This window comes from Adiantum capillus-veneris, chromosome 18 (genome assembly GCF_014529385.1).
Source record: "Adiantum capillus-veneris isolate H3 chromosome 18, ASM1452938v2, whole genome shotgun sequence".
Classification (NCBI taxonomy): Eukaryota; Viridiplantae; Streptophyta; class Polypodiopsida; order Polypodiales; family Pteridaceae; genus Adiantum; species Adiantum capillus-veneris.
In genome coordinates this window covers 121,924,318-121,950,530 of record NC_140948.1, presented here as the reverse complement: position 1 = coordinate 121,950,530, position 26,213 = coordinate 121,924,318, and the positions used below count along the sequence as shown (strand labels likewise).

General features: G+C 44.5%; 1 protein-coding gene across 5 annotated transcripts in view; it reads left to right on the top strand.

The window, feature by feature from the left end:
* The window catches only part of LOC147436323 (metal ion-binding protein), a 126,177-nt gene that overhangs the window by 35,001 nt on the left and 64,963 nt on the right, over window positions 1–26,213 (top strand). For 4 of the 5 annotated variants that reach the window (XM_086489249.1, XM_086489248.1, XM_086489247.1 and 1 more), the window contains 9 exons: window positions 3,153–3,284; window positions 3,375–3,446; window positions 10,230–10,300; window positions 10,387–10,486; window positions 10,555–10,653; window positions 24,133–24,259; window positions 24,346–24,479; window positions 24,560–24,619; window positions 24,900–25,138. In XM_086489249.1, coding sequence (XP_086345375.1) covers window positions 3,153–3,284; window positions 3,375–3,446; window positions 10,230–10,300; window positions 10,387–10,486; window positions 10,555–10,653; window positions 24,133–24,259; window positions 24,346–24,479; window positions 24,560–24,619; window positions 24,900–25,138 — 1,034 coding nt within the window. Of the gene's footprint in view, window positions 1–3,152; window positions 3,285–3,374; window positions 3,447–10,229; window positions 10,301–10,386; window positions 10,487–10,554; window positions 10,654–24,126; window positions 24,260–24,345; window positions 24,480–24,559; window positions 24,620–24,899; window positions 25,139–26,213 lie in introns of those variants that run through there. The other variant, XM_086489252.1, reaches the window with a different exon arrangement.

Below are 26,213 nucleotides of genomic sequence, written 5' to 3'. Positions count from 1 at the left end.
GTCATCCGGAGATGGTTCCAAGCAGCTCGTATATCTCGCTCAAACTCTTGAGTCAACCAAGAAGAAATAAAAAGCCTCTTGAATTTCAGCCATGTAATTGGCACAGTCTTGCTTAATAGAAGCGTGGACCACCAAGTGCGAGCATTCCCCTTAAAATAAGAGGCAGCTCTCCGAATCTTGGAGTGCTCTGAATAGCGTCCTCCCGCGAAAGCGATGTCAAACTGCTGTATAAAAGACAAAGCCTTTGAAGCATCGGAGTATCCCGAAAAGGTATCAAACTTAAGTGCTTGGCCACCTTCCTTAAACTCTCGGACTTTCTTGCTTTTATCTTCGAGAAAGTCATACTGGTTGGCTTTGTAAAAATTCCTCTTGTTTGCATAAAAGTTTCCGTTGTCAGAGTCTGAACTGTCCGTAGACGAGTCCTTTGTAGAAGTGTCACTAAGTGGGCGAGACCTAGATTTCCTTGCCTTTTTCTTGCCCTTTTCGAAGCGTTGTTTCTTGCTTCGCTTTTTGCTTTTCCTGTCTTCTTCACTCGAGTCTGAAGAGCTAGAAGAACTGTCAGAAGAAGAAGAAGAACTGGGTAGGCCTTCAAACTTGACGCGCTTCTTCAGTTTCTTTGCTTTGTCGAATGTCGATTGACGACCCAAATATCCCGGGAAGTCAGTACCTTTGTTCTGCTTTTTGCCGTGCTTTTTGTCTTTCTTTTGCACGTCGAAAAGCTGAGCAATCTGTGCATCAACCACGTTCTCGAGTTCCTTCTCCGTATATTTCTTGGAGGCAGAAGGTTTCTTGAGAGCGGGTTTCGGGAGTGGTGTTGTGGTTCTCTGCCACTCCCTCTGTACCTCTTCCAAAGCGGTCTGGTTCATATATTTTTCCATCTTCGGGTCCTTGGCAAAATTGAGCATCATCTTTGTTGCATCGCCAATCAATTGACGACGCTCCATCTCTCTTTGCTCCGCCTGAGTAGGCCGAGGCGGGCCATACTCTCTGTCTGAATCTTCGTTGTGATCCCAGCCCGCATCTCCAGATGCAGAGGGAGTCGACTGATCATTGCCTGAAGCCATAGGTGCCGCGGAAAAAAAATTCGGGGATAGGATTTCCCGTAGAAGAGAAATCGGCCGTGCTATGATACCACTGTAACAGACTTGGACACTCCAAGTCAAGAATCAACCGCGACAGCACCAAATAACCACTTCAAAACAATTCACAGATCACAATAGATTTACACTGGCCCGGCGGAGTTCCGTGCCTAGAGATATTGGCCCCAAAGACTGGCGCCCCTTTCGGTATTTCTTTTTGTATTAATCAATCATCAAAGTACAAGAGAGCGGTTAGGGTTTCACTCTCAGACTCTGCGTCCAGATGCTCTGAGAAGTGAGGCCCTCACCACAAATTTAAAGGTTACAAGGGATGCCCAAAAGCAGAGCCCCAAAAGCTTTAAAAATCAAAAGCATCAATTCTCTCTCTTAGAGAGAGTCTCTTTTTTTTTTAATTAAAAAAAAAGCAAGTTCTCTCTCTTTTATGCAAAAAGCAACGCCCAAAAGCTGCCAGCGCAAATTGCGGCGCAATTTCCGGAAAATCCGTACACCCCTGCCACGTGGCACTGGCGCCAGAAATTAGGGTTTCAGTCAGCAGTTAGGGTTTCCAGAAATTAGGGTTTGCTGTGAATTAGGGTTTCTGGCAGTTTTTAGGGTTTGCAGGAATTTTAGGGTTTCTGGCAGAAATTAGGGTTTCTGCTGTCCGCCACGTCATCACTTTGTGACAGGGAGCCACTCCACTCCTTTGTATATGCTAAGAGTTACCGATGAATAAACAGTTTGAATTTGGTGCGGTGCGGATTCCACAAGAGGGGAGCCACTCCACTCCTTTGTCACAGATTGCCTAGGTTCAATAAAGTCACCAATGTCTCGTTGAGATTTTAGGGTACTTGTAACAGACTTGGACACTCCAAGTCGAGAATCTACCACAACACACGAGAGCAAACTGAAAGAACTGAATAAAACTGAGAGAGGGATGACACGACACGGCGCAGTTCTGCGCCTAGAGAGATTTGCCCCAAAGACTAGCGCCCCGTTCAATATTTCTTTATTAGTAACGTTTCACAAAGTACAATGTCCGAGGGTCCTCGTCTCAGCAGTGCTCTCAAGCGCATCTCCTTGAGACTGAGGCCCTGGCCCTTTTAAAAGAAGTTTACATGAAAAGCTTATATTTCTTAGTAATGCTTTACAAAGTACAATGTCCGAGGGTCCTCGTCTCAGCAGTGCTCTCAAGCGCATCTCCTTGAGACTGAGGCCCTGACCCTTTTAAAAGAAGTTCACATGAAAAGCTTCAAGTCTGAAAGCATCTGGGTTTCAAAAGCTAGCGCTACGGCAACCAGTGCAAATTGTGGAAATCCGTACAGGTGCCCCGTGAGCAGCCAGCGCGATTTGCAAGATGTATGTACAACACTGTCATGTCAGCATCTCCACGCTATTTGGGGGTTCTTGCTTTTTAAAAAAAAATCTTCTAGTGTTCCTCTAGGCCCTGCCGACGGATAGGAGCCCATAAGTTGGAACAACTTTAAAATCCTTGATCTTTATTTTCAAGTCCCCTTTCGAATAGGCAACAATGCCATGAGTGGATCTCCTCATAGTGTCACTCCATCCATCTGCAATGAGGGTCACGCCATACTTCGTCCATTGCCCCTTTATGTTAAGGGTTGCCATCTCCACAACGGCCTTCTCTCTATCGAGTAGAGTAGTAGGAGTCTTTAGGACCTTATACCTTACACTTTCCTTGAAAGGTGGATTTGGGCTTATCCTGATTTCATCTAGGTATACATATAATTGTTTTTCTTTGGAGCCTTCTTTTGTTCTTTTAATGTAACTACAGATTGTAGTTAAGAACCATTTATTGGGGTATTTGTTTCTGGTGCTAGATATTCAGATTTTGTAGTACAAGTTTGATGCAGGCAGGGTAAACATAGGAAAAAGTTCAAATTGTTAGGGAAGATTAACTGAGGTTTTTCCAGATTTGTGTTACAAGTTTTGACTCAGACAAAATCAGATTGTCGAGGATTGTTATGTAATGAAAGAAAAAGTGGTTGTTTATAGAGGATCTGTTTATATATGCTTTAAATGGTCGACCTTCATAGTAGCGCCATGTTATTCCAGGTTGGCTCTTTGCCTGTTTATGGCGTTGCCATCCCAACGGTCGACGGTATTAGAAGTGTTCTTGAGTTGGTTGGAGCAAGCAAGCATGGGTCCAGTCAATGGGTTCTTTGGCACAATCTTCGAGAAGAGCCTGTAAGATTTTCATCTAGAGATATTGAAATTCCTTTTGTAGAAGGATAGAAGTGGTATTGACCACTTTCTTGTTTTATATTCTTTCTTCAGGTTGTGTATATAAATGGAAGGCCGTATGTTCTTCGCGAAGTTGAGCGGCCCTTTACTAATCTTGAGTATACAGTGAGTATCTACCTTTCAGAGGATTATGATTTTTGAGATTGGCATGTCTCATGTTTCTTAAGGATTACATGACAAATACGTCTTTCAAAAGTTGGGATGTTCAATGCATGTCCTTCAAATTGCATGGTGCTTGCATGGCAATTGCTTACTCAGCACATCTTGTGTTTTGAACAAGCGTTCTGTGGTTTACGAGTTATTTTCAAAATATGAAAGGTTTTTCCTTGTGCGAGGAACGAGAGGTTACTAGTGATTGAAAGCGTTTCAACATCTGATGAAGATCTGGCATCTTGTATGGAAAGGGTTATGGTTGCATGTATATATGACATTAAAATGCTGGGCTGAAGCAGTCCGACTTTTTTATCCACTGTTTAATTGGTTCAGGACAAACTGATTTGTAGCAGCTTTAACCTTCTAGGTTGGTTATTGAGGTTAGAACAGCCTATTGTTTAATGGTTAGGTCCCGTTAATGTTTTAGGGGTGTAAAGTTCTACATATTTCTCTCATACATTCCCCATAATACAGACACTCTCTTACACTCGAGACACACATGGAAACCTTGCTTCGTACTTGCTATGTGAGCAAATGACTTCTTGCAAACACACAGGGTCACCTATTCCTTGCAATAAACATGCTCTTTCATGCCAATCGTAAGTTTCAAAAAATTTCAAGGTACTCTACCTTTTTTTAAAACAGTGTGGAGGCAAAATTTTTCTTCGGGCATATAACAGAAGTTCAAGTTTTCATAGTAAAGACCTATTAAAGTTTTCTGATTTCTCTGCCTGCTATTTCTTTTGTCTTGTATTGAGGTATTTAGGTCTATGTTTGGTTAACAATCTGCCTCAATTATGTCACCCTATCATTGGTGTTTAGCAAATTGTTCCCCTTGAATCAGTAATATTCATTTCATTTTGTGTTCTCCTTTTCACCATTTAACTCATCTAGAAGTCCCTTTAGTATAATCATTTATTCTACTTTTCCTACTCTAAACGCTCAATTTGTTTTTAAATCTTCAGTCATTGTGTAGCTTCCTATGAAAGTATTTATAGTCTGTTGGATGCTATTCTTGGAGTGACCCTTTTGCCTTTTGATCTTGGACATTTGCCTATCATCGATGGCTAGTTTTGGTCTTGTGTTCATCACCCATCTTCCAAACCTTTCATGTGTTTGAGCGCTTCAGGTACATTTAAGCCCCATCTTCTAGGTTGTGGGTTTTTGTGGAGGGTTACTGATTTTTCGACAAAGGTTAAGTGCCTGCTAGATCTGTTTTCTCAGGTGAGTTTTCTTGCGCATGCTAGGGTCACTCGTCGCAGCCCACCTACAATGGAGTGGCAAAAACTACTTTAGTATTGGCAAGTAGGCCGTTGCAGCACTTGAAATAATTCCATTTTGTGCTCCACTTGAGTGGACTCATGGATTGGCTGGCTCTTCAGGTAGGACCAGGGATGTTACCCTTGCGCACACCCTTTGCCTGATTATCTGCAAACAGCGGTCTTGCTTAGTTATGAGCAGAAAGGCTGCTTGCTTATTGCAAGCAGGGGCACTGCTTAGCAGCAAGGGCTGTGCAAGAGCTAGGTGCACATAGAAATGTTCTAGTAGGGATTAGCCATCAGGAATGATCAGGTGCTGACACACCCGTACCTAACCAGATTGTTAGGTTTGGTACATGTATCTTATGCACTAAATGCACCAAATGACTCTACCTATTGCATGTTGGCTACATCCATATAGATAACCACACTAATCAAGAAAACCATGGCATCTGCCATCAATCGGTTTTAAGAGAGCCAAAGTTTTGATAAGTTTTGTGAATATCAAAACTTCAAATTGTTTGAGTTTTATCCCTTGTTGTTTCATGGTGTTTGGCATTCTTGTATAGCTCGTGGTTTTCTTGGGCTGCCCACCCACTCCATTGCTCGTAAATTGCATGGATGGAATCTTTTAGGAAGTTTTGTCCGGTCATTTTGTCACAAGACGGGCTCCACGTGCCAATAGAAAAGAACAGACTGAACACACTTTTAGCACTTCATTAACAATTGAACTGAGAGAGAGAGAGAGAGAGAGACGACACGCGACACGGAGTGGCGGAATTCCACCCCAAAGAGTATTGGCCCCAAACCTTGGCGCCCCTTTCAGTATTTCTTTATATTGCATCAACACAGTACAAGCCGGTACTCCAGACTCTGCACCTTCTCCAGGAAGCATGCCAAAGAATGAGCCCTTACCTCATATTTAAAGGCCCTTGGCCTAAAAAGCAATTACAGTGAAAAGCCTTCAAACTTAAAAGCATCTGGTCCAAAAGCAAAGCCAAAAAGCTGTCAGCGCAATTTACGGAAATCCGTACAGTCCTGCCACATCAGCACTGCCAGCGTGGAAAGCGGAAATCCGTAGAGTTCTGCCACATCATTAGCCAGTGTGATTTTTGAAAATCTGCCACGTCATCAGCCTGCTTTGCAAGTTCTTGTGTGTGTGTGTGAGTCCTGCTTTATTTCCTTCATGTCACTTGGGGCCCCATCGAACGGGGTCCCCATAAGTTGGGAGGACTTCTTCTGTTACTTGTTCTTCTTAGGGTTTTAGGCCCCTCGGCCGGCATTTGTAAGTTGGCTCCATTCTTCAGGGCTTTGACATGTCAACAGTTTGTGACATATTTCGGGCCAGAAGGTGGGGTTTCCCAATTTTACCCATATTTATGGGCATTGGAAGTTTCTGTACGGTGTGTCTCACTTAGGAGCTTGGATTGTGGAGAGCGGTGCTATGGCACGTATGACTTTCACGAGGGGGTGTTTCAGCTTCTTCAAGTCTCATGGATAGTCGCCACTTCATTTTTGGACAACTATAGAATGAAGCTAAAGGGTCCCTCTGTATTCGCTCTTAGTCGGGCGTTCGCAGTGCTTGTCAGATGGGCAAGCAATACACTTCATGAGCATGTTAACGAATGGATTCATGGAGAGACCCATATACATGGAGGGTTTCTTACCACATGGTTCCAGGGTGGTGATTGACCAGCTCAGGGTTTTGTAACATCACCTTGAGATAGAGGCTGGTAGAGGATATGCAAAGAGGAAGTGGATGATGAGTAGCGGGGGGAGGTGAAGGATGAGGAACACTACGTATGCAGCTGTAGGGTCTACACTGCCATCAGAGAGATACTCCACCTTCTTAGAGAGTAACGCTTGAACGCTGTTAGGGTTTTCGCCATGCCACAGAGGTTCACGCTTGCAGGAGCTGCGGTCATTGGGACTTCTGGTGGTCACTAAATTGTGCAAGAGCTGTTCCTCAGAGCATTCCCTGCTTGAGTCTTGTCTTCGGTATCGCTACACACCACCAACAATATACTCTTTATTAGGAGTGCTGCTACCTATTGTCTCCCTCTCCCTTCCTATTGCGGTTCTCAAACATGAGGAAGCAAAATGGCAAGGATGACCCTTTGGAAGATGCCATTCAAAAATGCAAAGAAGAAATGTGCAAGACCATTAACAAGATTAATCACAACCTCCTATGCACAATAAAGATACTTGAAGAATGCGTGTCGGTCTTGGAAGGCACGATAAACACACTTGAGGATTGTGTGACGCCCCAAGGTTGGGAGATTGCTTTATTCAACAAGGCAAAGGAGGGGTGTGCGTGCCTTACACGTGAGGATTTGTGGCCTCAAAGACAAAGATAATGTTGATGAAGAGGTAAAAGAACTCATGACTATGATGGGCGTTAATGAGCGACGCATACGAGGGCTTGGAGAGTGGGCAATAAGAAAAGTGGAAGCAATGGGGAAATCTCAAAGGAAAGGGCACTTGTCCTTCGTTTCCCCTTATCGAAGCGAAGGATTGTTTGAAGAAGAGACCAAATCTTAAGAAGACAGGCATCTTTCTTGGAGATGATCTCATGCTATTGTTGATTTCTCATATGCAGGAGGTAATGCCGGATATTAAAGCGGCAAGGAAGAAGGTAGGATTGCTTTTTACTAAGGTGGAAGGGTGGTGATATTGGAGCGACGCTCCACATGACGGTGTTAGATCTATGGGACCACACTAAAGATGGCAGCATGGAATTGTAGTGGGTCCCTTCGTCTTGATGGGGAGAGACATCCTCTTACTCAGAGACATACCAAGCACCGGGACAGCTTGTGCCACATGTGAATGGAGATATGTGGGAGACTGCTTTGTCGAGGAGAGACGAGATCAGAGCAGAGGGGCAGAGGGTGAGGAGGAGTAGGAGTCCTATTCAGAAAGGAGTTACAGCTGCCTCTTCACCATGAGAGGTGTCTTTCCATTTGCGACTATTCGTTTCCTATATAAGGAGCCTATTGTACTCAGTTTTCATTCGTTCAATCAATCAAACATCAGTGTTCTTGTCTCTTGAGTCTTAGTTTGATCTTAAGAATGAAGTTTTAGTCTCAATTATAGGATTAGCACCAGTAATCCTCACATGGTATCGGAGCAAACTTTTTTCTCGGGACCCAAAGGTTGTGAGCCTCTCACCCTTGCTGCTACACTCTAACCCTCTCCCGCTTGTATGGAAGCAGAAGAAAGATGGTGTATTCACAAACTACTGTTACAAGGTACTCTCTATTTCTCTATTAATATTTAACAGAGACGGATACCTGCAGATAGCAGATGAACGAGTACCTATGCTCATCGTTGCTGTAGTATTCGTAAGAGGGATCGCACACCTTCCCATACTTCTTTACATAACCCTTCGCAAGTGATGGGTTGTGCCCCTTCCCATGAGGAGTCATCCCTCTTGTGAAACGTCACCTCTCCCAAGCGCTTGGTCCAATCGGCAGCCTTGGTGTCTATTCCGTAGCGTGAGGAGTTTTTTTGACGAGGGCTGAAAGTTTCACACATGCTGAAACTTTTGCGTTGCTTCTTAATTCTCTAGCTGGCCTTTTAAGTCGATCAGCACTGGTTTTAATACACCAAGTGACTCACCCCATTTCAAACTCAAGGGGAACACCACCCCCCCCCCCCCCCCCCCCCCCCCCCCCCCCCCCCCCCCCCCAAAAAAAAAAAAAAAAAAAAAACCGAAAATTGACCCCACGTGAAACCACACTCTCAAGTGAAAATACATCAAAAGAAAGTTGACACCCCCCCCCCCCCCCCCCCCCCCCCAAAAAAAAAAAAAAAAAAAAAAAACCGAAAATTGACCCCACATGAAACCACACTCTCAAGTGAAAATACATCAAAAGAAAGTTGCATTACAAAAAAATAAAAAGGAGCCTGCTGCTCTCAGCCTCTTCTTCACCAACGTTGGCTCTCTGGACACTTCCAGTGAACGGTGCTTCCCACGGCCATGAAGGGCAATCAATTCTACTTGCCTCTTTTCTTCATCTCGTATATAGACGAGCTTTCCTTGGCAACTAATCGGCATCAAATTTGCACATCTATGGATCACAAACCTCACCAGCCTCCCCTCGTTATTTCCCTCGAGGAGTGATCATGCCGACATCCCAGGACGGAGAAGGTTAATCAGAAGACGCTCTTGCTCTAATCAAGGAGCAGATGGCCGCACTTTTCACTAGCCTCGCCTCAATCGACACTCGCCTGGAGCAGATGCAGACGCAAACCTCTTCCTGGAGTTATCCTATTGCTTCTCGGACTAGACATGCTGTTTCTCCGCCACCTTCAGAAGCTTCTGTAGACGAACACGAAGAACGAGAACCAATTGATGAGGTAGACAATTGTGAACTTCATTTACTCTAAAAAATTTTATATGCTGCTCAAAAAAAGAAACTGGATGTGAAATTGCCCGACTATTATAATGGTCGTCGCGACAAGCGCGTGCTGGACCAATGGCTATTCAAAATGGAGGTCTACTTGTCCAACACGGATTTAGTAGAGAGTAAAAAGGTAGCACTTGCTAGTTCTTTGCTGAAGGATACCATAGATCATTGGAGCTAGGGAGCCGCGACTGAGGAGAGGAGCTTCACAGCATCGACGGAGACTGTAGCAAAGGATTCAAGCCAGACTATCTCGACATCCAGAGTACAAATGAGGATAGATTCATGACCCATTAATCCACCCTCTTGTATTGGGCTCCCATTGTATCAGTGATCACACATACCCCACACAATTCCAACTAGTAGCACCTCTAGATTCATTTTAGCATCTCTTTTTTGTAACCATGACATGATATCAGATTCACCACTTTGTAACGATTGGTCTCATAGGTCATTAGTCCTTTTGAAGAGGTTAATGTATCATTTCATTTCTCTCTGTATCGTGATTTTCGCACATGACATGGCCAAAGTGGAATGTATCAGACTGTTGACATTAGTTTATCCCATAGGTTTTTTGGCCCTTAACGAATGTCAGAATACTCTTGTTGTTTACCATCACATTGTGAAGCGAATTTTCAGGTTTTTGGGCTGTTCAATTAGCGTTCTCCAGATCTGTGGAAAAATAAACCTCTCAGCATCAGCCCTTCTCTTCTTCAGGCATGTATGGAGCTGGTAACCCCTTTTACTAGCCCCTTAAGCTCATATACATACCACAATTATGAGACCTTCCATCTCCTTTGTCTACAATGCCCATGCCCTGTCCCTCTCTCTTGGAAAGAGTACACGGAGACTCTCTTCAAGTAGAAAAGGGATTTTGTTTTAGTAAAATGACCATTAGTATATATTCTCAACATGCCAATTGTGTTACTGAAAATGTACTGTTTTTCAGTTGCTGCTTCTTTGTGGAAATTAGGCCACATACTTAGTAACTGGTTTCAGTTGCTGCTTCTTTGGAAATTAGGCCACAAACTTAGTTACTGGTTATCTGTGGTGGATTTTTTTAACACTAGGGCATTAATCGTGCACGAGTTGAACAAATGGAAGCTCGACTAAAGGAAGATATTCTTCAAGAAGCCTCTCGGTAACCTCTAGCTTTTGAGCTGTGATCTGCATTTAGCTGCTTGTCCAAGTTCTTATCATTTAACTGTTCTTCCTGTTGTCTTTTAGTTTCACCAATAAGGTGCTAGTCAATGATGAATTACCGGATGGTCAGATGGTGGACCAGTGGGAACCTGTATCTCCAGATTCAGTTCTAACTCCACTTGAGGTATTGCTTCTACATGTGTTTTTCATATTGTGTATTTCAGGGACCTGTGTTAAAACGTTGTACTGCAGGTTTATGAGGCTTTGCAGTCTGAAGGTTATCATGTGGATTATGAACGAGTACCAATTACAGATGAGAAGTCGCCCAAAGAAAGAGATTTTGACTTTCTGGTACTGTCATCTACTTGCCAATGAAAGCCCTGACCTTCTCCTATATTCTGGACTTTCTACTATTTGCAGCCAATAAATGTTTTTTTATAGGAAAGATTATGCTCATTCTCACTTTTTCTGCCTGGTCATTTCACACTGTCTCTTTTGGCTGAATCTACAATTAAGACCATCAGTGTTAATAATGAATTGTAGAATTTCTTAAACAGCGTCGCAGCATTGATTCCCTCCCGAATTCACCCTTATTTTGGTTTATTGTTGTGAGTTGTCTATGTAACTACATATCTAGCCATCAATTTGATGGCGATGGTGTGTGTGCGTGTGCGCACTCATTGTTGTCACTCTTCCTTACTGGAACACCTAATGCGAGTGATGTGGGTTAGTGGTTTAGTTCGCAGTTGGGAGCATGTGGTACACGTGTTGTATACTCTGCTGCCTGTCTGGTGTAGGAGGTCAGAGCCTCTGTAATAGACTTCGACACTCCAAGTCGAGATTCTACCGCGACACCACAAGAAAATACTTCAAAACAGTTCATAGTTCACAATTGATTCGACACTGGCCCGCCGCCGGAGTTCCGTGCCTAGAGATATTGGCCCCAAAGACTGGCGCCCCTTTCGGTATTTCTTTTTGTATTAATCTTCAACTTCAAAGTACAATTGAGTAGCCGGGACCAACTTTCAAACTCTGCGTCTAGATGCTCTAAGAAGTGAGAGCCCAAAGACTCTTATAAAGGTTTTACAAGGGATGCTAAAAGCAGAGCCCCAAAAGCTTGGTAAATCAAAAGCTTTTAAAATAAAGCAAAAGAGTCAGTTATGCCATGTAGAGCCAGAGACAGAGTTTCACTACATATGTCACTGCACAGTCTACTATGAGATACGGGGACGCTTTCATTGTTTATTCAGAGATGGTTTTGACTCGTTAGATAGAGTCATGAGATATCAGGATCAAAGGTGTCTCAGATTATTTCTACTTGAGATACAGAGACATAGAGACGCTCTATTGAGAGGGCAAAGACAGAGACAGTCCCAAAGACGCATCTCAGATTTCTTCAGTCTGAGTACCACATAGGCAGAGGGGACACCCCCATCACAAAGCTCGGTTCCCACCCATACACACACCAACGGTACTCTCATTGACCGAGCTATAGAGTTGGGGAGATCGAGACGACCGCGACTGAGGAGGGGAGCCATGCAGCACTGGCGGAGATTGCGGAAGAGGATCCACAGGATTCTAGCACGACACCCTGAGTGTCGACCAGGATAGGCTCCATGCCATTGCTTTATTAGATCATGGTGACACTTATCCCCACTTTGTACCTTTGTGGCATGATACCATTGCTCAGCCTACCAGCCACCCATAGGAGTCGGTAGCACTCCTATCTCAGTTCTTTGTTTGTAGTTTTCTTTGTTTGTACCCAGACTTGGTACTAGACTCATCATTGTAATCAGTTGGTCCATAGGTCATTTTGGCCTTTTGTAGACGTTAATATATCATTTCATTTCTCTCTCTCTCTCTCTCTCTCTCTCTCTCTCTCTCTCTCTCTCTAACTTGCGTAGCCAAAAAAAGCAATCCCCAAATCTGCCAACGCATTGCCGTAAAATCCGCCGCAAAAAGCGGGCGTTGGCTGAAATTCCGCGTTTTTCGGGGCTACCGTACAGCCATCCCACATCAGCATTTCAGCGGGTCATTTCCAGGGGCTGTCCACGTGAGGAGGGTGTGTGTACAGGGCAGCCGCATCACTGGTTTGTGACATACTCCCCTCTTAAAAGCATTGTAATCGCCCTCGATTATGCCTGCAAAACAGACAGAAGCCATATAAACTGTCTTAGCAGACACTGATTTTTAGTACCGAGGAACACACATCTAGCACATGTACCAATTGACAGTCACATCACACGACATCACTTGACATCACATGACATCACATGACAAATCACATTCAACATTCGTTCGGATCTCAGGCCATGATTTATCGGCAATGCAATTAGCAATCGCATCTAGATTCACTCAGGACCTCGTAGATGCCCGATTGACTAATCCCTATTATCGAGATCATTCAGACCAAAATGCTGCAGTCATTTTGTCTATCAGTTTCTGCACTTAAACAAGTCAGTTTCATATTTTCCGGAATCCATTTCATAAAGTCATACAGCAGAATACTGTCAGCTCTCACTATCCCTGAAGCTCAAAGAGACATCAGTGACTAGTATTCAAAAATCGAGGCATGTGTTGACAAAGGAGCCGAGTAACTCCCCTCTTTTGCAAACCCACTGCACCAGATCTTTGGCCAAGCTGAATTCAGAGTTCCATTTGGAGTAGACTATGCTAAACCAAAAGCTTCAAGGTAAAGTTTCACAATCTGAGGAGTATCTGCTAGGTCCTCCTCCTCCATCCACTTCGCATCCAATGCAGGATAGTTCTTGAATTTAACCAAGAACTGCCTTCTCACTTTACCCTTCTTCTTTCTGTCCTTATGTGCCAATATTTGTTCAAGAACAAGGATCTCCTCGTTTTCTTCCACTTCGGGTTGCTCATCAGGCTCCCCATCTTCGGGCACATCACCTTTTAAAGGTTTCAAGAGACTCACATGAAATGCATTGTGAATCCTCCAAGTGTCAGGCAGCTTCACTCTGTAGGAGACATCATTGATCTTTTTGGAGATCTGGAAAGGTCCGTAGTATCACATACTAAGCTTTGGAAAAAGCCTCTCCTTTCCCTTTTTCTTTCTTAGGCGTACCTTCTCAAAACGTAAGAGCACCCAATCATTCTCCTTCAATTGCAAATCGCGACGATGGCTCCGCTGCCCCGCTGCCTTTTTCTGTCTTTCCTGAGATTTCTGCAAAGCCTCGCGGACCTTGGCAAAAGCTGTGTCCAAATCTCACGTGTACTCATCGGCTTCAAAAATCTTATCTTTTGTGCTTAGGAATGGTGGAACCTTCGCAACACCTTCAATAATCTCAAATGGCCCCTTCCCCGTCAAAGAGTGTATCGTGTTATTGTAGGCAAATTCCACCAAAGGTAGATACTTTTCCCATTGAGTCTTCTAATTCGAGATATAAGAATTTAATAAATCTAAAACCACCGAATTGGCAATCTGAGATTGCTCGTCTGTCTGCGGGTGGAAAGATGACGAGAACTGCAACCGTGTGCCAATGTTCTCCCAAATTGCCTTCCAAAACAAACTCGTGAATCTGGGGTCCCTGTCGGAGACAATCATCTCGGGCATGCCATGTAATCTAAAGATTTGGGCCACAAACAGTCTCGCTAAGTGATCCGGCTTGACTGTTTTCTTCACTGGAATGAAATGAGCCTGCTTGCTAAATCTGTCAATAACAGTCAAGATACCATCGTGACCCTGTGTGTCCTCGGGAGATAAAAAATGAAATCCATGCAATACTTTCCCGGGGGCGGGTGGGTATGGGCAAAGGCTGTAACAATCCTTGTGCTGTATGCCTATCAAACTTGACCTTCTGGCATACCAAGCAACTGCGCACAAACTCGTCCAGGTCCTTCTTGAGTCTCGGCCAAGAGAAGTATTTCTTTACCCCTTTCAAGGTGGTAGCAATGTCGCGGTGACCCGTAAAAGGTGGACAGTGGCATTCGGTCATAACCTTTTCCCTCAACGGCTGTGTAGTGCACAACATGGTTTGCCTCATCAAGTAGCCATCCCGAATGGAATACCCCACTACTGTCTCTGCATCCCGTATTCGTGTGAAAATGTTTGCAAAATCTGTATCTGTGGCATACTGCTTGACCATATCCTTGAAGCTCCTATGATATATCGTGGAAATAGCCAGAACCAATGGTTTCCGAGACAAAGCATCTGCGACCAAATTCTTCTGTCCCTGCACATGGACAACCTGAAAGTGAAACTGTGACAAGATGTTCGCCCACCGCATCTGCTTTTCCGATAGCTGCCTGTGTGACAAGAAGTAGTGTAAACTTTGATGGTCTGTAAAGATAGTAAAATCCGCTCCGAGTACGTAATGTCGCCACTGAGTAAGAGCATGGATAACCGCCAAACGCTCTTTATCATAAATCTGTGCTGTCAATTTCGGCCTTGAGAACAATCGGCTCTCGTAGGCAATGACATGGCCTTCTTGCATTAAGACCGCACCCAGACTACGACCACAAGCATCACAATATACTTCAAATGACTTCTGCAAGTTTGACAAAGTCAAAACAGGTCACGTAGTCAATTCCTCTTTCAATGTTTGAAAGGCAGTCACCTTTGTGGGTCCCCACGAGAAAGGGACTCCTTTCTGTGTCAAGATATGCAAAGGGGAAGCAACCTCTGCAAACTTTCTAATGAACCGTATGTAGTACGAACACAATCCCAAGAAGCTTCTAACTTCATGGACATTTTTCAAATCAGGCCAATCACTGATAGTCTCTATCTTGGCCGGGTCCATCTGCACTCCTGCTACTGACACAATGTGTCCCAAAAAGTGTATCTTTGGTAGAAAAAAATCACTTTTCTTGGCATTAATCACTTGTGATCTCGTAATGCGTGAAAGACCTGAAGCAGATGTTCTCTATGTTCTGCCTCATCCTTGGAGAAAACAATGATGTCGTCAAAGAAAGTGCCAACAAATAGACTATAATGTCGAAAAATCTTGTCCATCATCCGGTTAAATGTTGCAGGAGCATTGGTTAGGCCAAAAGGCATCACAAAAAACTCAAATAACCCAAAAGTCGTCCGAAAGGCTGTCTTGTAGACATCTGCCGGCGCGATTCGGATCTGACGATATGCACTTTCCAAGTCGATCTGGCTAAAGCACGAGGATCCCTAAAGTCGGTCAAGTATATCATCGATTCTAGGAATCGGAAATCTGTTCTTGATGGTGATTTTGTTGAGAGCTCTATAATCGATGCACATTCTCCAAAACCTGTCTTTCTTCAAAACCAACAACACTGGAGAGCAGTACGGTGAAGTACTAGGCTGGACAAGACCCTTTTCCAAGACGTCTTTCACTTGGTTCATAATTTCTTCGTTTTGGGCTCGGCTCACACGGTAAGGTGGCCGGTTTGGTGGTGTGCTTCTAGGTATCAGATCAATGGTATGATCTTTAGGACGAGTGGGTGGTAACTTGCCTGGCAGGCCCTCTGAGAAGCAATCGGCATGAGAGTGGAGAAAATCTTGGCGTTCTTGATCAAGTTCAGACATATTTATCCTATCCTCATCATTCAACTCTTTTAAAAAGATCGAGTAAACAAACAGACGGGATTTCATTAATTTTGAAATGGCCGAAGCCGATACAATAGGGACAGACTCGCCCTTAAGTTTTACATCGAGTACAATGGTTCTATCCTTTTCTGTGGTCAAAGTCACTTTCCTCGCCCGATAGTCGACCACGGCGTTGTTCTTGTGGTACCAGGGAATTCCCAAGAGAACATCACAACCTTCCAAAGGCATTATGTAGAAGTCCTCATGCCCCAAATACCCCTGACAATGCAACCGAAGTTTGCCAATGATAGGTGTAATGGCTACATCCCTGTCAGGTGCCGCTAGAACTGCCTCTGTAAGTGGTCCCATCCAATCGGGAGCGATTTCGAGCCACGCCGCCAATTCCAGTGAAATGAAGTTGGCCTTTGCTCCTCCATCAAAGAAGATCAGGGCTTCTTGGTCTTTTACTTTGCCCCAAGCTCGACAAAGTTCTGTGCTCTCGTCCATCGTGCTGGGTCAGTACCTACGAAATCTGGAACCAGTCCTGTTTCCATTTTGCCTTTTCTTCCACGTTCCTCAGCTGCTCTTGAACTCTCAAGCCTCTCATCGTCCTCGTCATTCTGTTCTTTCTGTGCCTTTTTAGGGCACTTCACGGAGATATGCCCAGTTTCCCCGCATCCAAAGCACTTCCCCTCCCTGATGTAGAGAGCCCTCTCTTGAGGAGTTAGTTTAGGTCGTGCATCCTTTTCTTTCTTTTCTAGGTTGCTCTTCTTGTTTCTACTTCCATTTTGCGAAGTTTGTTCGGCCCTTTGCGTCATGAGTTCATCTGTGGGGTAGGTCAAACTGCATGAGTGAACGGCAAAACCCCGTTTCGCATGACTCATCAACTCCTGAATGGAAGCTGACTTTTGTTCTAAGCAGTGATCTCGGATCTCTGTAGGAAGACCCAAGGTAAACTGATCAATCTGCTCTTTGAACGAGATCTTCTTAAATGAAGAGGCGGGTAGAAAAGAGCTCCAGAATCTCTCGCAATAAGCGTCGCTATATCCTTCTTGGTCATCCAGAGATGGTTCCAAGCAGTTCGTATGTCGCGTTCATACTCTCGAATCAGCCAAGAAGAAATAAAAAGCCTTTTGAATTTCAGCCATTTAATTGGCGCTGTCTTGTTTAATAGAAGCGTGGACCACCAAGTTCGAGCATTCCCCTTAAAGTAAGAGGCAGTCCTCCGAATCTTGGAGTACTCTGAGTAACGCCCTCCAGAGAAAGCTATGTCAAATTGCTGTATAAAAGACAAAGCCTTTGAAGCATCTCTATAACCAGAAAACGTGTCAAATTTTATTGATTGTCCACCTTCCCTAAACTCTCAAACTTTCTTGCTTTTATCTTCCAGAAAGTCATACTGGTTGGCTCTATAAAAATTCTTCTTCTTTGCGTAAAAGCTGCTGTCGTTAGAGTCCGAACTATCTGATGATCAGTCCTCTGTAGAATTGTCAACCACGGGGCGAGATTTAGGCTTCTTTGCCTTTTTCTTGCCCTTTCTGAAGCTTTGCTTTTTGCTTCACACGCTTCTTCTCCTACAAATCGCTTCTGCTTTCTTGCCAATTCAAATGTAGACTGACGACCCAAATAACTCGGGAAGTCAGCGCCTTTCTTCTGCTTTTTGTCGTGCTTTTTAGCTTTGTTGTGCGCGTCAAAAAGCTGAGCAATTCGTGTATCAACCACCTCTTCTAATTCTTGCTTTGTGTACATCCTCGGAGTAGGAGGTTTCTTCATGGCCGGTTTGAGGGGTGGTTTTGTGGTCTGCCGCCACTGTGAGTGCACCTCATCGAAAGAGGTCTGGCTCATATATTTTTCAAATTTCGGGTCCTTCGCAAAATTAAGCATCATCTTTGTTGCATCGCCAATCAAACGTTGACACTCCATCTCTTCAATCTCCGCTTGAGTAGGCCGAGGCGGGCCGTACTCCTCAAGTGAATCTTCATTGTGATCTCTTTCCGCATCTCTTGATGCGGAGGAAGTCGACTGATCTCTGTCTGAAGCCATAAGTGCCGTGTACAAAGGATCAGATTTCCCATAGAAGAGAAATCGGCCGTGCTCTGATACCACTGTAACAGACTTGGATACTCCAAGTTGAGATTCTACCGCGACACCACAAGAAAAATTCAAAGCAGGTCATAGTTCACAATCGATTCGACATTGCCCCGGCGGAGGTCCGTACCTAGAGATATTGGCCCCAAAGACTGGCGCCCCTTTCGGTATTTCTTTTTGTATTAATCTGCAACTTCAAAGTACAATTGAGTAGCCAGGACCCACCCTCAGACTCTACGTCCAGATGCTCTGAATAGTGAGAGCCCAAAGACTCTTATAAAGGTTTTACAAGGGATGCTAAAAGCAGAGCCCCAAAAGGTTGGTAAATCAAAAGCTTTTAAAATAAAGCAAAAGAAATTACCTCGGAGGAGATGCTTAGAGAGATGGATATATTGGAGATGGGGCTTGACAGATACTCACAAGATAGAGAGCACACAGAGTATCGGAGATATCTCATGGAGATAACGACTACGCATGGTTTGGCCATACTTAATGGTCTAGAGATTTTTCCTTCATCTGGGGGATTCACATGCTTTCCACACAGACATGGGGCCCAGTGGACTATGTCATGACTTCACCGAGCTTCATCTCTAATATTCAGGATCTCAGTGTGGGACCTAGACCTGTTGGAGTAGCAGTGGACCATGCTCTCCTGACTTTTTCAGTCTCTTTCTAGTATAGTGCCTCTCAAACACCACAAAGGGTTGCACACACACGTTATACTTTTATACCAGAGACGGACTCAGTTTATGTGGAGGAGATTTACAGACGGATGTGGGCAGCCGAGCCTGTGTATACCGTGGAGGAGATCACCACTCTATTGACGGAGATCTTGCATGCAGAGGCATACCCACACACTCAACCAACTATTCTGGGAACATGCCTCAGAATAGTTGGTATGATGAGGAGTGCAGAGAGATGAGAGTTCAGATTCAGAGCGAGCTTATACTTGGAGTCATTACATATAGACAGCCTCGGATTGCCCTTCGGCGTTTCGTGCGATGGAAGAAGCGGGCCTTTTTAGCCCAGATGGAACGTGATTTGTATCAGCTCTTTTTGAGTCGAGATTCAGGTGACGCCTGTCGTCTCTTCCATGAGCACTCACCTCCTCCAGTGATTACTTCTCTCGAGATTTGGGGTTAGTATGGAGCATCATTATATACAGTACTTGGGCAACCACCATTACCAGACCCTCTAGAGCCATGTCCAGCCACTAGTACCTTCTTTACCACTGAGATGGTGAAGAACGCCATTGACAGGATGAGGACTAGGAGAGCATATGATCATGATGGTTTGGTGGAAGAGCACTTGATACATGCTAGAGATTTATTGTCAGAGGTTCTTGCGCGGTTGTTTAACCGTGTCATGTGTGAGGGACTACCCGAGTCCTGGAGATTATCTACTATTGTACCTCTCTTCAAGGCAGGGAACCGCACGGTGCCTGGGAACTACCATACTATTATGATAGGGCACACATTGGCACGGTTGTATGCATCCATTCTTGAACAGCAACTGAGTAAATGGGCAGAAAATGAGGGCATACGAGCAGCAGGACAGGCTGGATTCAGGAGGGGTTTCTCCACTTTGGACCATATTCTTACAATTAGAGCCATTATTGTAGAGGGTTGGGCACATGGGAGACGGATGTATTGTTGCTTTGTGGACTTCCGCAAAGCATTTGACACAGTGCCGAGGGCCAGATTGATGCATAGGCTACTCAAGTTGGGAGTACCCACAGAGATCATATGGGGGATCATGGCTTTATACAGCTCAGTGACTGGCCGGGTCCGCACTCTTGAGGAAATTTCTGACATTGTTCATTCCACTATTGGAGTGAAACAGGGGTGTCCTTTGTCCCCTACACTTTTTGGTATGTATGTAGATGAGGTCTCTGACTGCATTGACAGAGAGGGTGACAGAGGCGCTCAGCTAGCAGGGACATGGATCCGTTTATTATTATATGCTGATGATATTGTGTTGATATCAGAGTCGCCAGAGGGCATGCAAAGACAGTTGGATGCATTGCACAGCTTTGCAGAGGATAGTGGACTGTCTGTGAACCTTGGTAAAACCAAGGTTATGGTGTTTGACACCACACCACAGTGGGTCAAGAGATCAGCACCTACACTCGTATATGGTCAGGACACTGTGGAGTACACAGATGAATATACATATCTGGGGGTGGTATTCACGGGACCGAGGTTTACTCTGAGGAGAGCAGCAGAGACTAGACTGTCCAGAGCCTATGCGGCATTGGGAGGGCTAGAGAGGATGTGTTCGCAGGTTCAGTTTCAAGAACCACGAACAAAGCTATGGCTCTTTGATACTTTCGTTGCTTCAACTATGCTTTATGGGTTCCAGGTTTGGGGACCATTTGTGAATCATGACAGTTGGAGGAACATGGAGAGACCCTTGGTATTTATGATATCCCGGATGATTAGAGCCAAGGCCTCCGTACCACATGCGATTATTCGAGCGGAGGTAGCCGCCCCTCCTATAGAGATTGAGGCTCTTACCAGATCAATGTCCTTTATGCACAATCTATGGGATACACATAGAGGCAGATATACTAGACTGGCTCTTGAGTCCTCTAGACAGTTAGCGATGTAGGGAGACGCATCATGTTGGTATGCGCAGATGACCTCATGGTTTGAGAGGCATGGTCTCAGCATGGATAGATTGCCTCCTTTTCAGTATTCCTTGGATGCACCCTCCCTGCCAATCACTCGGATGGAGATCACTAGACTCATTCGTCAGGATCTTATACAGTTGGACACCAGGAGGACATGGGTAGAGCCGATGCAGGAGTTGGGCACGAAGATGGCTTTCTACAAAGAGCATCTTCTCCAACTTTCGGGAGATGGGTTTGTGACTCGTCCGAGCTACATGGACACTCATTTGTCTCATGGTATGCGATGTGCTATTGGTAAGATTCGCACATCCTCACACTAGCTGGAGATTGAGACGGGTAGATTCAGAGGGATACCACCAAGAGTCTAGGATATGCCAACTATGCGATAGAGAGCCAGAGACAGAGCTACACTACATATGCTACTGCACTGTGTATTATGAGATACGAGGGTGCTTCCATTGCTTATTAAGAGAGGGTTTTGGACCCCTAGATAGAGTCATGAGGTATCAGGATCAGAGATGCCTTGGCTTATATCTACTTGAGCTACACCGACATAGAGATAGTCTGCTGAGGAGACATGGAGTACGACAGTCACAGAGACAGATCACAGACTTCTTTGGATCGAGGGAGCCAAGAGACCAACCACCAGCACAGGGTTGTACCCGCATTCATACCAGAGGCACCCTCATTGACAGGGCGACTGAGCTCGGGAGATCGAGACGACCACGACCGAGACACAAGAGCACACTCCATCGACAGAGACTCCAGCAGAGGATCAGAGGCATTCCAGCACAACACCCAGATTGTCATTGAGGGCCTATTCTACATTTTCACATTTCACATTTCACATTTCACACTTCATTTTCAGTTTTCATCTTTACATTCAGCACTTTTTGCACTTGTACTACTTGTACTTCAAACATTGTATTAGATTCACCACTTTGTATCTGATGGTCTCATAGGTCACTTTGGCCTTTTGAAGACGTTAATATAACATTTCATTCATCTCTCTCTCTCTCTCTCTCTCTCTCTCTCTCTCTCTCTCTCTCTCTCTCTCTGCGCGTCCGTACAACTGGCTGGAATTCCGCGTTTTCCGGGGCTGCCGTACAGCCATGCCACATCAGCATTTCAGCGGGTCATTTCCAGGGGCTGGCTGGAATTCCGCGTTTTCTGGGGCTGCCGTACAGCCATGCCACGTCAGCATTTCAGCGGGTCATTTCCAGGGGCTGTCCACGTGGGGAGGGTGTGTGTGTACAGGGCAGCCGTGCCACCAGTTTGTGACAGCCTCCATTCAAGAAAACGATCTCTGCCTCAAGCTTGACTAGGTAATTGCGCTTCTTCTTTTGCGCAAGGGGTTGGAAAAGCAACCTGGCTTGTTATGTGTCTATTCCAAGAGTGATTTCTAGTTGTAGCCTAGCACAAGTCTCTCGACACTCATCAAGGTAGCAACTATTTTGTGCCACCTTGTGTGACAACTCAAGGACACAACCACCCATCCTGATCCTTTAGTGCTGCTTGATCGACGTGGTTTGGGATGGTAAACTAACTCCCATATATATCCATGCACTCACAGGGAATGGGTTTCGGCACATTGGCGTGTCTTCGTGCAAAAAGCAATGTCTCTATCTCTTGATGTGTCCTCAATATAACCTGCATTAAGTCCCTTGGTCCAAATCCTAGAGAGTACATAGTCTCACAACTCACTCCATGTACTGTGGAGCCTCTACACCCCGGTTGTACACTTATAGCCCTTGGTGTGGAGCTGAGAGTGTTCTCAGCCGGGTCCTTGTAGCTACTACATTGTGAGTTGTGGAGTTTGAGTCCTTTTGTGTTGTGTTATCATTGTGCTGTATTTTATCAGTTATGCTCTGTTTCCAAATATCTATCAGGCGGTAGTTGCTTGTATGATACACTAAGAGTGAGAATTTGTGCACACTGCACTAAGATGCACCCACTCACTGATAGAGCGCACACAACACGCAACAATTTCACTCTTACAAGTGCTCTCATTTTTTGGCACGCTCAATGGGACTCTCCCCCACGGCATCTCACCCAAATTTCCCAAATTTTCCTAGTACTTTCAAGTTTCTAGCCCAAGCGGCCAAACACACAGAAGTCCCCGCTTTGTTGCTCTTGCCCGAGCGTTGGTTTTAAAATTTTACTCGCCTGGACTAAGTCAGTTAAATGAATAATGTTTGAAAACAGACCTTCATCGCTTTCAGCCTGCACTTCCATAGGCTGTACCTCACAGGGGATTTGCTGTGCCCTAGGCGTGTCAAATCTCGACTACATGTAGCCATAGCCACAGTGCGATCTGGTCCCAGCCACATTCCCCCATCGCCAAGGAGCTGTACTTATCAGTATGAGCAACGTTTATATGATTTTTTGCAGCTGTATGGGGCAGTGCTTGGATGGCACAGTGATCCAGGCTTTTAAGGTTGTTTGACAGCTTGGGACAGATACAGGTTTATTCGCAGTTGCTGTTATGTGAGGTGCTTGGGCAGACTGGTTGTTTGCACTTTGTGCAGAATATGTTGATGTATGCCAGTTGTAGTAATGTGTGCCAAATGTCGATGTGGATGCAATCCAATGTGTTGATATTGAGGTGATTGTGATGAAGTCCCCCTACCTGTAAGCAAGCCAGTTTGGCAGTCATATTTTTTTTTGCTTCACTATGTCGTCAGGACCTGATCCTATGTCAATATCACAAAGGGAGCCACTACTGCTGGAACTCCTGGTCCAATGTATCGGCTGCCTAAGAAACAAGGTAAGAGCCGCTTTCTAGTGGCGGTTGTGCCAATGCAGATTCAATTGGCACGGCGTTTGCCCTTAGATATGCAGTCGTTTCCTGAGGCTGACTCACAGCACTCACCCTTTTTCTAAGCTCTTGAAAGAAGACAGTATAAAGGCGTGTGAAGAGCTGTTGCACCCTAGCCACCACACTTTCCTACATACCGAGTGTAGTACTACTATAAGAGCAACAGAGTGTTGATGGGGTGATTACCAATGTCAAATCTCTGGAAGTGTGTGATGCATTGTACTGCGTATGAGAAGATCTGTGGAGGACTTGTGGTGGGAGAATTTTAAGTGAGTGTTGGAGTTATATGGCAGCCACTTTGCACACTCCAGATCTGTTTTTTTTTTTGGCATGGACGACATCACAATGAAGCTCATGCCCATATCAAAAGCTGCCATATAGATGTTACTAGAGGAGAATGACCATTTTCAGGCATGCCCATGAAAAGAATGGCAGCTTTTTCCCTGTTCCTCGCTCATTTTGTGTCATTATATAGTGATAGAGATTGCCCTTGCCTAATTTTTATTCCGTTTTTGAAAATAAATAAAATCTCTAAATCTGTTGAATATTTGAAAGGTTTTGGTGTCGTTTTAAGAAGATATTTATAAGTCTTTCTTTATTTTCAAGTGTTACTTTGTCTTCTTACTTTATCTTTGTGCAAGTGCTTTAGTTTGTTCATTTCTAGGTATTTATGCGTCTCCAGGTGTCTGTGCAAGTGCTTCAGTTCTGCTTAACATTTTGTGGGTTCAATTCTTTTTTGACATTCTAAAGGCACATGCATGTGTATGTGTCTTTCAGGTACAACACTTGTCAAGAGCAGAAATAGGAACTGCATTAATATTCAATTGTCAAATGGGTAGAGGGCGTACGACGACAGGAATGGTGGTTGCCACACTGGTTCATTTGAAACGAGTGGGTTTATCAGGTTCTATTAAGTTTTGAACGATGCTTGGAAGTGTTTGTATTGCAGGACCTTTCCGTAGCATAAGTTAATCATCTTGTCTATCTCAGGGATGACAAGATCCAGCTCTTTAGGACACGTGCTTCAAGCTGGAGAGATTTGTAATAATGATGTGCCAGATTCAGAAGAGGCAATAAGGAGAGGTGAATATACTGTCATTCGCAGCCTTATTCGTGTTCTCGAGGTAATTCTTTTTCTGTTTTTATTTAGAATGTAAATTTTTTTGCATATGCAATTTTGAATTTGCCTTTGCTATGTTTGAAGGGAGGTGTTGAAGGTAAACGACAAGTGGATCGCGCCATTGACAAGTGTTCAGCCATGCAGGTTCCTCACTAGTTCGTTTTCCAAACTTAATTATATAACTACCTCCGAGATAGAGTATGAAACTTGTTTGAACTGCTTAGCCTATGAAACTAAGGGTGGCTTCAAACAGGGCAACAACTCCCTCTTCCCTTGAATGTTGCTGACAGATCCTATAAAAAGAGAGCTCAGTGGCGGGAAGAGGGTGACTTAGAGGACAGTGGTTTGTCTGGCTGGATGTTTACTGCTGATAATGGCACGAACTATAAGGTTCTTAAGCAAAGCTGGGTTTTTTTTGGTGCAGAATCTGCGGGAGGCCATAGCAGGATATCGAAACAGCATTCAGCGCCAAGCAGATGAAAAAAAACGGGAGGCGGCCTTGTCCTTTTTTGTGGAGTACTTGGAGCGTTACTATTTTCTTATTTGTTTCGCTGTTTACATACACACGGATCAATCTGATTTTCTGGCTCCCAAAGCTGCAACTCAATGCAGTTTTCAAGCTTGGATGAAAGCTAGGCCAGAGCTATACAGTATTTTGCGAAGGTACAGTATTTACTCACAGAAAACAGGAAGCAAGCATTTACTTTATCAATTGAAGGTCATTGCAGTAGGTAGGTGTCTGCCTGTGCCCTACATTTTGCCATATTGGCCAAGAATGAATTTGCCAGTTGCCAATGTGAAGGGCCCTTTATCTGAATCTAAAGAAAAGCCTTCTATTGTTGTTGTGCCCTGTCTGAGCTCCTTTGACGAAGATTGTACTGGCCTTAGAAACTATAGATAAGCTCCTCGTAGGTACCATCTCAGTCGGTCGAATGCTCTGGCATTCAAATGTGGAATTGCATCATTACGTCCAAATGAATAACACTGTTGGGCTGCTGCTCATTTTCCATTGAGCGGACTTCATCTTCTTGTCAGGACTCACCCTCACTTTTAGTTGTTTGAGACGATTCAGATGTGGGATCACATCAAGGTGAAAAATCTTGTAGCAATGCGCTGTATTTTTAGGCTCGGGGGGACTATGGTACCGGATTTGAAAATAAATGGCTATTAACTCATTCCAAGAGGACTGCTTGAGTCAAATTGCATGGTTACATGTTCAGCTCAAAATCGACTGTTTAGTACCCTCCTATCACTGAGAGTTTCTCTTTTGGTCGTGGCTGGGTGACAAGGTGTGAAAGGCTGGATACGATTTTCCTCCTTGATTGCTAAGCTGTTGCCTCAGTTTTGCTTTACTTTACTAAGCAAGCCATGTGAGAGGAAATTGCTTTATTTTGAGAAAGCTTTTGGGACAGCTTTTGGGGCTCTTCTTTTGGCATCCCTTGTAACCTTTATAAGTGCGGGCAGGGCTCCCACTTCTCAGAGCATCTGGACGCAGAGTCTGAGAGTGAGACCCTCCCATTCCCTTGTACTTTGAGTTGCAGATCAATTCAAAAAGAAATACCGAAAGGGGCGCCAGTCTTTGGGGCCAATATCTCTAGGCACGGAACTCCCCGGGTCATGTTGAATCAATTGTGAACTGTGAACTCTTTTGAAGTGAATTCCTGTCATGTCGAGGTAGAATCTTGACTTGGGAGTGTCCAAGTTTGTTATAGTGGTATCAGAGCTCGGTCGATTTCTC